Here is an 11,058-nt window from a genome sequence, read left to right on the forward strand (position 1 = left end):
ATCTGTTTGGTATTTTGAGCAAAACACTTCATAGGCATGTTTTTTTATATATTTGTATATATCTGAGACCTATGCTATTGCCTAAAAATAGCATGATAGGTGACCTTTAAGTTTTAAAAGTCAAGATTTAATCTGAAGTGCGCCTTTATCAGTGAGCTGAAACTGAAATCTGAGATAATAACTTAGCAGCTCAGCCATTTGTCTCGCACTGCATCAGAAGCAGATATTCCATACCTATGTAATATGATCCGTCTGCTTATGTCACATATAACATTGAAAACAGCGGGTAGGGTTTGTGGGTTCTGATAAATCTCAGCATAATGTGCCACGACATGTTGGAGTTAGAAATAAATGATCCTTACTTCTACTAAACATTTATCAGCACCTTATCTAAACCACTAAGGGTACAAGTTCAGATATTTATTGTAGTGTTCGGAAAACATTTCTGGGAAAGACTTAAGACAGCCATTTTGTGACAGTAATGACAACAAAAAATAACTGTAAGAGCAAAGTAGTAATATCAGATGGGATTAACAAAGAAAATATTATTCATATCATTTTACCTGCCGGATGACCCGAGTGTCATTGTCGTCTTTCATGGAGAAGATGGGGAAATCGAACTCCTCATAGGACAAGCCGTTTCCAAAAGGGTTCCACACGGTCACGTTACAATGAGCCAAGGATGGATCGTAGGTCTCTGAATACACACCTGGGGGAAATACAAGTGTGTACTGTGTGAGCAGACTTTTATAAATAAATTAAAGCTAAAACTAGTATCAGTTTGTAGCTGCCTCATTTCTACAAGCGAGCTTCATGTAAAGAGGTTAAGGCAGCAGAAGATCATGGGTATTGTAGTTTTTAACGCCATTTCTGCCAATTTGACTTAAACATTCAAAAGTTAAAATGTAAAAAATTGATGGTCATTTTATTTAAACCTATTGCATTTTTTTTATTTAACCATTAATAGAAGATAATTAATAGATTAACAGAGACATCGGGAACTATCCACTCTTCTGACTTCACACTTGGTTTTAAAAATATAACTTTATGACTGTGACCTTTTGCATGTTTGTTGTTAGATATCATTTTCCATTTAAGACAGTAACTCTGCTTACACATGCAGACTTAACTGTATGGTATTTGTCTCACAGAACATACAAATTATAGAGGAATGAGAAATGAATTCAGTGCTTTAAGGTCACACATTTCTACATAGTGACATCACCATGTTGCAGAAAGCGTTCACAGAACATCTTGAGCCTTGGGAAGATCATAAAACTACAATTCATTTGTGTAAGTCTGAGCAGGTGAACCCTCCCTCACCTGTGTTCTCGTTGGGACAGGAGGTGTGTGGGGAGAAGCCCTCCAGCGGGTTTGTGTTCGGCATAATAACAGCGACGCCTGCCACCCTGCCGGAGCCGTTCTTCAGCTTCATCATGATGGATCTGACGGCAGACAGACGGCACGGTGTAAACGATACGGGTACAAACACAGGTCAGACATGGGTTCATGTGTTTTTCGTCCTCAGGGTTTAACAGGTGGAATTTACTCAATCACCTGTACTGCACATTTGTTTGACAGCGTGTTACCTATTGAGTTTTACTAACTGACATGTCATGAAGTAATTACATCTTCTTCAGCTGCTACTCTAACTTCAGAAGTGTGTATGATTTACTGAACTACTTATTTTCACTATTATTTAACCCACTCATTTCTCAAATTGCGTTGAAATGGTAGCTACAGGTGTAGTTTGCAGTACTTTAGGGGATGCTTTAGGGTTTTTTGGTGTTGTTTAAAAATATCAGTTATGCATAGTTTCTATATAGCTACAGTTTGATCAAACACATTATATTCAATGTGCCGATTTTCAATGCCATCTTTAACTTCAGTAAACTGTCAACTTTCACACAAAAAAAATCACGTTTACGTTTGTTCAGTTTGACCATGGCGCCTGTTTCAATGTTGAATGACAGACAAAAAATAAAAAATGATGAGTAGAATCAATACATACACCAAAAAAAAAGCGAAAAAAGTCCCATATTTCTCACTAAAAAAGTGCAACTTATTAAAAATAGAAGAAGCATTTACAGTTGAAAGAAACTACAATGCCTTCTTAGTGTTATTGCATGATGATAAATTAGTTTGCCGTGAATTTAGTGATGGATTATAAACATTTGAAGTGAAGTGTTCTTCAGAGACAAGGTGGTTGTTCAGTGAATCAGATACTGAAGGCACAGTACTGCATTGTGAGCTGTAAGCACACGTGATTTCGGACAATGTAAACTGGCCCTTACTAAGTAACTCGTGCTTCCTCTGCAGGGTGAGACGTGTTTACTGTACCTGGTAAAGAGTGCAGACTCCAGGATGACCAGATAAGGAGGATTGGCCCCAGTCCCCAGAACCCAGTCAACGTTCTCCTCTGACTCGAGCACATGAAGGACGCCCACGTTACCTGACAGCGAGGCTGAAAAGCGAAAACAGGAAACTCAAAATCAGTATCTGTGATATGAGATGTGGCCTCTGTCCTCTTCTCAATTACAGGAAATGTTTTTCTAGGGTGAATCTTTTTGTATACAGCAAAGAGAAAAGTGCTACTGCGGGGGCTTTTTGTGGTATACAAAAGGTACACTATATCTTACAGCTTCTTATTATCAGAACATGTCTTGCAACTTGTCTGCTCTAATCTTCTTTCTCAATTAATGTCTCTCTCTCAAAGTCACAACGTTGACTTGTTTCAAGATGTAAACTGCCTGGAGTTTGTAGTAAGCATTTGACTACAACATGTTCAGAGACCACAACCCATTTGCGAAGTGTTAACAGTAACAAGGATAGGTTGTTGTCATGAATGTCGTTGATGTTTGTTGTATTAACATCACAAGTACTTTGGAACACTTTTTTCTTTTGCTTTACTCACACTGGCATCCTATTTGATGTGTTGCATTGAGAAGTCGCACACAGGGAATAGTGTAATTGAGATGGACATAAATCTTCTTTTCCACTGAATTACAGCCGACACCTGCAAGAGAAAGAAAGCATTTAACAACTGCACAAAGAAGCAATATAACATGAGGGCACAGGATTTTACAGAGACTGCACAATAAAGAAAGGAAAACTGAATTTATGTCAAAGATAAATGGGTTTCAACTGTTCAGAGAACTTAAAACTAAAGTCACTTCTTTAACCAGCAAAATAACATTTGTATTAAGACTCTTTTTATTAGGACAAATATTCTTACTATAAAAACTTAAGTTCAGAGGTGGAAGAAGTACCCAGATCTTGTACTTATGTAAGAGTAGAAGTACCAGAGTGAATGAATACTCTGTTAGAAGTTAAAGTCCTGCATTCAAAATGTTACTCAAGTAAAAGTATTAGCATCAAAATATACTTTAAGTACCAAAAGTGAAAGTACTAATTGTGCAGATTGGCCCATTTCAGAAAAATATCTTATATGTTTGGATTATAATTATTGATCATTTAAGAGTTCTCAAAGCTGGTAAAGGTGCAGCTAGTTTAATAACTGTGTATGCTGCAGGGTAGCTTGTGAATTTTACTCCAGATGTAACTAAAGTCTTATTTATATTCCATATCATTAAAATAATGTAGTGGAGTAAAAGTACATAATTTACCTTTGAATTAAAGGGAAGTAGAAGTAAAAAGTAGCAATACATGTAAATACTCAAGTACTGTACTTGAGTAAATGTACTTCTCAGTACTCCCACCCCTGGCGCTATGTTGGAGGATCAACTGAATGCCGAATTAACGAGAGAACCCTTAACATCTAGGAAATATCTTCCTTTGTGAGTCAACTGCTTTCTTTGTTTCCAGACAACTAATACATATTAAAACGATGCTATTTGGCCTGACTGTTCCGGCATTAATCCCTCTAGGCGTCCGGTGGATCACGAGCAGTCACGCTGATGCTTGGTCATGAGGGCTGGCCCAATATATGAGGGAAAAGTCGCGAAAAACATTTAATAATAACAGTCCTGTAGTTATTTCTACAGTTAGTTGTCCCAAAGTGTAGAACAAAGCGTATAAAAACAGCTTTATTCCAGCAGCCATGGCACAAATGAACAAGTTGTAGCTGTTTCACAGTCACACATGGAAACAATGGCTATTTATGTATTAACTTTCTGGATTGTTTGTACAAGTGGTTTTTAAATATTTCTAGGTGTGACGGAGTAGTTTTTTTTATTTGTCTGTTGTCTGTGTGGTTTGAGTGTGTCATAATGATCCCTTGTCTTTTTTATCTGCAAAGCTATCTGCGGGTACAGAGTAATAAATTGAACCTGATTTAAGAGCTTCCAGATCATTTACATAACCCAATATTTGCTCCAGCGTCAAACCTCATTGTAAAACTTAACATTAACATCCGGCAATGGAGATGCAAACCAAACAGCTTCTGCTAACGGTGGTTAGCTTAGCATCCGGCTACACAAAGAAGTACAGGAAGCTAACTGACACAGAAACACATACTACTAAAGTAATTACTTAGGCACATGTAATTTCCGTTGTCAGAATAAAAACTTACCGATGAAAAACCAAGAAACTAGCAAATTAACTATCCATTTGTTCGAGAGCAAATCCATCTTCCTGGTTTAAAAAAGCAGAAACAACAGTGGGTGTTGACGTGAAAGACGTCCGGGTTCAATTGTTTTTTAGTTCCGCTCCCTTGAAAGGAGACGGACTCATTCAAAATGGCAGCTTTAAAATATCTGCAACGAAATAGTATTTTAAAATATATATTTATAAAACATTTTAGCGTGAGGTAAAACAGACATATACGTAATATATTAACGTATCTCTTTCTTACTCTGCTACCTACCATATAGCCAAATAAGGAGAGTCAACGCCTTTCACTTCCCTTATGACTCAGCCCTGTGGTGCACTTTGGATATTATTCCCCTCTATATACACACACAATAAAACCATCATCCTTTTATTGAAAGGTGTGTTTACATACCAAATAAAACGCAGCACACAAATACATTTCCTTTTGTAGACATTTTTATTTAGTTTTCACCCCCCTAGATACACGGAGCAGTGCTCTTTGAATTATTCTATATCACATACAGTAGCAGTCAGAAAAGAGACAACAGCTCTAATGAAGACACAACACAGAATTGCTTACAACAAGCTTTTAGCAGGATAGATGATGCAGGGAATAAGATAGTTAAAAGCATTTAAGAGGTTTAACATCACTGTGCGCAAACATTTATATCTGCTTTAATATTTAATGTCAATGTATTATTTGTGTAAGTGTGGATGCATTCATCTTTTTATTTTCCTCGTCTGGTCTTCATCTCCTCTCAACGAAACTGAAGAGGACTCACACGCAGACCGATCACATCCTTACCGATCTCAGTCACCTAGAAAATAAGGTGAAATTAAAAAGGTAAAAGGTAAGTACTTAATAAGATAACATGCTAATGTATTTTTCTAGTGAAAGACACGTATCTACACAATCACACAGAAAGACTCAATAATCCTTCTGAATAATCAACATCTGGAGTAGTTTATTGTATTTCAGGCTGTGATTTTGTCATTTCCCCCCTAATTTTCTTTGTTATTGAGTTTACTTACTCCCATATGGATACAAATAGTCCTAGTAATTGAACAAAATTCATTTTATGACCAAGAGATGAAACAAGATTTATAAATGTGTATGATGATGTTGTTCACAAATGCGTCTTCCTCCTCCAAACATAGCACCAAACTTGAATAAATGTCAACATTCAACATTAAGTTAATTAAATCTGTAGAAAGGGCCTTGAAATGTATATTAGTCACTACAATTGGAACTATTTTCCCTCCATACTATTGTAACTCTGATAGTCTTAAAAGTTTGTTTTCATAAAAGGAGTTGTATAAATGTAATCTTTTAATTTAAAGGTCCCCTATTATGCTGTTTTTCATCAATATATTATAGGTCTCAGATATATACAAAACGTGTCTCTGAAGTGTTTGGCTCCAAACACCAAACAGATCATTGCAGCATTACCCATAATCCCCTCTGTTTCAAAAGTGCTGATTCTCTGGCCGTTTCTCAATCTCGAGGAAACTGGCTTCCAAGCCAATATTTCAAGGATGCTACGTCATCGAGTGCCGCCGAAGGACTGTTCCAATCTCCAGCATACTTGGAATTCCACCGAGGCCGCGTCCTTGGATTTGGGGGAATTTCGAGCTGCACATGGGTTAGGGGTTTCGCGTCCTTGAAATCCCCACAATGCTTTTGCGCGCGACCAATTTCCCCAAATCTGTGGTCGGAAATGTAAGGCGGGACCTTCTCATATGACGCAACTGCACACTTGCTCGCTGTTCCCACTCTTCGTTTTCCGAATTCCAGGAAGGATTCTTGCCTAGCTGCTGAAGCAAGTGACTGGAAGAACATGGCCTCTGTTCTGTTACTTTAGATGGAAAATAAGGGAGCCCCTCCCCACGCCCCTCTGGAGAGACTATCTGGTTAAAGAACTCAATGGGCTCTAGGAGGAGATTCAGTGATAAGGTGGGGGGGGTTACCTCTGGTTGGTGATTGGCTAATGGTTTACACAAGCCAAAATCGTATATGACATCATAATAGTGCAAAATCTGATCAGCTCATTTCCGACAGGTTTTATATAATATGGATCAGGACAAAAGAGAGGAGGTTTTGTTCCTGAACTTTCAGAGTCTCTGTTCCACAGAGGGGACAACATGTTGATGAGAAAATACATTGGAAAGTGGTTTTGCAGATGATAGGTGGACCTTTAAGAGCTTTTCAGGATGGTTTGTACATTGCTGTCTCGAGTCTTGACCTACCTGAGTGACCCTGCAAGATCTGGCCTTTATGTACGGGTGGGCGTAGCAGGCTCCAGGACAGAAGGGCACATTCTCAACAGGACGTCCGTTACACGCGGGGACAACGACGCAGCGCACAGGTCGAAATGATTGTGGGGGTCGTATTCAACTGGTGCGCATCTGTGAGGGTCTTCTCACAGGGCTGCCAAAATCTTTGCGGTCTGAATGGTGGGAAGAGATGATAAAAAAAAAAGTATATTACTGGTCCAATAAGACTGTAAACTTGATAACTAATGTCAAATTATAAATCCCATTAATTGATGTGTGTGTCTAAAACACAACCTGCTGTGCAACATCTGGGACTTCGGTCCCACTCGAGCAGGCGTCGAGCGAAGCTGGGCAGCCGTCTTGGGAAGTTACGCAGCTTGAAGAGAGATCAGAGCTGTGCGCACCCACCAGCACCATGTGCACAGGCTGGAGATTCGTGCGTGAAATAAGCAGCCATCGTAGGGAAAACCCACATAAAACTTAGAAAATTAGACTAAGGAATGACATAAGTATAATGAAAAGATCAACTTGTGGAACATTTAGGCCAGTCACAACTACTGTTTTCCTCAATCAAGGTGACTTACAGATTTAGATCAATTTGTAATATAACATCCGGGAAAAAAGCAAGGGACTAGATATGTGACTTGCTCTATCGAAATCAGTTGCATTTGACCCGAAGACAGACTTTTGAGTTGTATACACTGCTGGAAAGGGATTTTCCTAGCTTTCTAATGATGTCAGGATTGTTTTTGTTCTCCAAATATTAAGCAAAATATGTCACATTATATAATGACGGTTACAAGAGTCATCATTTTGAAAAAAGGGCCTTTTAATTTACCTCTTCTCTGGAATTCCATCGATCTGATTGGTATTAGCAAATGATCAAATATACTACGGAGGGAAGATATTTTCGTTTTGGATTACGGTTTGGGAGAAAGCTCGCAGAGTGTGTGTTATACGTGTATGACTGATTATTAGCGGAGCAAATTATCAAAATACTACGGAGGGAAGATATTTTCGTTTTGATTATTGCACTCACGGGAAACACCGGCTGTTGTTATGCCTGTTGTGACGTTAAGTTACTCCGTTCTCCGCTTGTAATTATGCCGTCACAAGCTTCAAAGCTGTATTTATCATCTGAATTTGCCGAAACAAGTTTAATATTCTGAAAGCCAAGACTTTGTTTATTTGAAATCAGATGAAAACAAACTGTAACGGACCCTGCCGTGTTATCTATGATTACTCTACGCCTTACATTCATAATGTCAGTGGAGGGAGGGGGGGCGGCGCTGCGGAACAGCAGAGTGGCGAGTGAGAGCTGTCATCTTCCCTTTACAAGCTTCAAAAATGTATTTATCGTGTGAGTTTGGAAATAAAAGTTTCATATTCTGAAAGCCAAGACTTTGTTTATTTAAAATCAAACAAAACACCCGAACCCCGAAAAAATAGTTTTTTACGCAAATCCACGCTTATTTTTGAAATGAGCCGTTGCGACTTCCGACTGATTTCGATAGAGCGGGTCACATATGAGAACATCACAAAGTGTAAGGTAATCACAATAGAATAACATGTACACATAATTAAACACATTTGATACAGAATAAACAATGAAGTCAAAGCAATGAAAACAGTCAATCCAATTAAAATTAAATTGAATATAAAAGGTTTAATAGGGCAACCGAGTAGCTAAGAGACCTGTTGATTCAGCTGCGTGTTATATAGATTGAGGACTTGACGAATAAAAGAGTACTTGTATCAACTTGTTTTGGTCTAAATTTGTAGATGTCCTGTAAGAAAAAAATTTTTAAGGACACGGATATTTACCTCACACAGCCTCTTCTGCTGATCCAAGGTGTCTTTGGGCAACTTCTTCCTCTCGGTCTCCATGGTCAGACCCACGATGTACTCTCTGCAGATTGTGATCAGTTGCTGAGCCTGAAACACACACAGATCCCAATCACACAGGTGACCTTTACACATTTTAAAACAGTCAAACTTCAAGATATTTTTAAATATAGCAGCAGCGCCACGTGGGTTTGCTTAACACATTGAAATGATTCCTGCTGCATTTGGAGGTTCAAGCTGGTTTGGTGCTCACCTCTGCGATCTCCTGCTTGTTATCAACCACCAGCAGAGGAACGGACAGCAGGATGGCTCTGAAGCGCTCCACAGCCTCCTCAAAGCGCCCGGAGGTGGTCAGCTGGTAGCACTGCTGCAGGCGGGCGATGAGGTCGGAGAGGCGCAGGCCCACAGCAGGGAGGCCTTGCTTTGCCCCACAGTCCTAAAGTAAAAGAACATTACAATATTTGTACATTTGCAAGATTACATTCTGTAAATGAAATGGGTTTCAAAACAGGAAAGCAGTTTTATTTTATTATTTGTATGTATTTATCTTTTCATATGTCTATTTTATTATTATTATTTATCACTTTTTTTCTTTTCTTATGTTGGCTATGTAGATACAGCCAAATGAAAATGGAAAAACTGTTGACCAAAATGTGAACATGTATGTATAATGAAACTCAATCAAAAACTAAGTTAAAAAAAAACAGGAAAGCAGGAAGTGATTTATTCAAAGACTTAACTATTCATTTAAATGAATCCCCATGACTGACAGGGAATATACTGAGACTTTGAGTAAGGGGTGACTGTCAGCTTTACCTTCCAGTTCCTCTGGGGGTTTCCACGCAGGCAGGGCAGTGAGGGCAGCCCCAGGTGACAGGTGCGGCCTCGGGACAGCGTCTGCATGAACAGCGGCTTGTAGGCCTCGAAGCTCACAACTCCTACCTGGTCGTGGAGCAACTGTGGCACGAAAGGAGAACAATTAATGCGTTAATTAGTTGTATTACAATTTTGACGCTTTGCCCAAGTCAATAAGTTGTTAATTTAAAAAAGCAAACAAAAGAACTATTGGAAATAAATGGGACATTGTGTACATACTCTCATAGCAGTTTCGAACGAGCCGGCCAGGATGTGGTCCACTGGCAGCTGGGAGTTGTTGCACCAGATCTGTGTGGGACTCATGCCCTTGGTCGGTGGGACGAAGAAACCGTCTTCCGCTCCTCCACCTGCAGCCGGCAGGTCCTGATGGCACGGGGACAGACATTGTGATTACATGTAACATCATTAAAGTGTAGGAGAGCGCAAAAATGAACGAGTCAGTGAAACATTTAGCTTCAACGGTGCAAAGATTTGGAAAATGAGAGGCCTGTTGCTTAATAAAAGATAATGCTGGCAGTATATTGGGTTTTATCTTTAAAGCACTTATGTTGATTCTATAAACACTGTTTTAGTGCCTGGTGTTAACCATGATTTATTGATGGTGGGATTTGCAGCGGCTCTCACCAGCTCTGGAGGAAGGTCCAGGTCTTCCTCCACCTCCCAGCCTCCTCCCTCCTCTTTCACGCCTTCCTCTCCTAAGCCATCCTGGGCATCCATGAAGCCATCTGGGAGACAGAGAAAGATAGGGAAAGATAAATATGAGATTATACTGAATAATTCAGAAATTATGATGTGACTTTTTTTATTCACACTGAAATGTACCTTCATCCAGCTGAAGCTCAGCATCGTCTCCCCAGCCTTCGCCTCCGGGGGCCTCCATGTCCGCATCAGCCGCCATCTGACCCGCCTTCCCTACAACAGAAAAGAAATGTGTTCAAACTCTTTCAATTTATACGAGGAATTCTTTTAGTTCTGACGTAAAACACTTCTCATAGAGAGACGAAGCCCCTCCCTTTCCGGTGACCTCCATGGGACCTTATTTCGGAAAATGTATGTATTGAAGTCAATGGAGAGAGAAAATCTATCTTTCGATCCCGTTTGAATTGTGCCACGAATTACACATATGATGTTTGTCAATCTTAAAAAATAATTTCCATGTAAAAAAAGTCACAGTTTGTCGTAAAACTGTTGAAATATAAGATTGTGAAAAATACGCAACTAGAAAGACTACAAATCCCAGAATCCCGGTCCCGCATGCTGGTTCTCACGGAATCGACTAACTCCTGTTGTGTGTATGTACAGCTCTCAACATGCCCAGACTTGGAGTGATTTTCACCTCTTAATACTCTTCGCCTCATTCTGAAAGAAAGAAGTGAAATGTGCCAACGTGACGGCCATCTTGGTGTTGGTGCGAGACGGGAGATGTAGTTCATTGAGCAGTTTCACAAAAGAAAAGTGTTCACAGTTTTACGACACATTTCTTTTGTTTTGACTTGCAAAATTATCTTTTGA

The 11,058-nt window shown here is 39.4% G+C and overlaps 2 protein-coding genes across 2 annotated transcripts in view; both read right to left on the reverse strand.

The window, feature by feature from the left end:
• LOC104961537 (nicastrin) overlaps positions 1-4,635 on the reverse strand; it is an 11,010-nt gene extending 6,375 nt beyond the window's left edge. The window contains exons 1-5 of the mRNA XM_010789846.1: positions 4,532-4,635; positions 2,915-3,016; positions 2,341-2,464; positions 1,324-1,445; positions 564-709 (exon numbers count right to left, since the gene is read on the reverse strand). Coding sequence (XP_010788148.1) covers positions 564-709; positions 1,324-1,445; positions 2,341-2,464; positions 2,915-3,016; positions 4,532-4,589 — 552 coding nt within the window. The 5' untranslated portion in view covers positions 4,590-4,635. The remainder of the gene's footprint in view (positions 1-563; positions 710-1,323; positions 1,446-2,340; positions 2,465-2,914; positions 3,017-4,531) is intronic.
• Positions 4,636-4,989: 354 nt separating this feature from the next.
• The window catches only part of copa (COPI coat complex subunit alpha), a 16,952-nt gene continuing 10,883 nt past the window's right edge, over positions 4,990-11,058 (reverse strand). Inside the window, 15 exon segments of the mRNA XM_010789847.1 lie at positions 4,990-5,369; positions 6,799-6,893; positions 6,896-6,943; positions 6,946-6,976; positions 6,978-6,998; positions 7,120-7,137; positions 7,139-7,209; positions 7,212-7,261; positions 7,263-7,283; positions 8,651-8,760; positions 8,924-9,106; positions 9,487-9,627; positions 9,766-9,909; positions 10,171-10,271; positions 10,369-10,458. Coding sequence (XP_010788149.1) covers positions 5,310-5,369; positions 6,799-6,893; positions 6,896-6,943; positions 6,946-6,976; positions 6,978-6,998; positions 7,120-7,137; positions 7,139-7,209; positions 7,212-7,261; positions 7,263-7,283; positions 8,651-8,760; positions 8,924-9,106; positions 9,487-9,627; positions 9,766-9,909; positions 10,171-10,271; positions 10,369-10,458 — 1,184 coding nt within the window. The 3' untranslated portion in view covers positions 4,990-5,309.

Source organism: Notothenia coriiceps, unplaced genomic scaffold (assembly GCF_000735185.1).
Source record: "Notothenia coriiceps isolate Sejong01 unplaced genomic scaffold, NC01 NC01_scaffold00033419, whole genome shotgun sequence".
NCBI classification, from domain to species: Eukaryota; Metazoa; Chordata; class Actinopteri; order Perciformes; family Nototheniidae; genus Notothenia; species Notothenia coriiceps.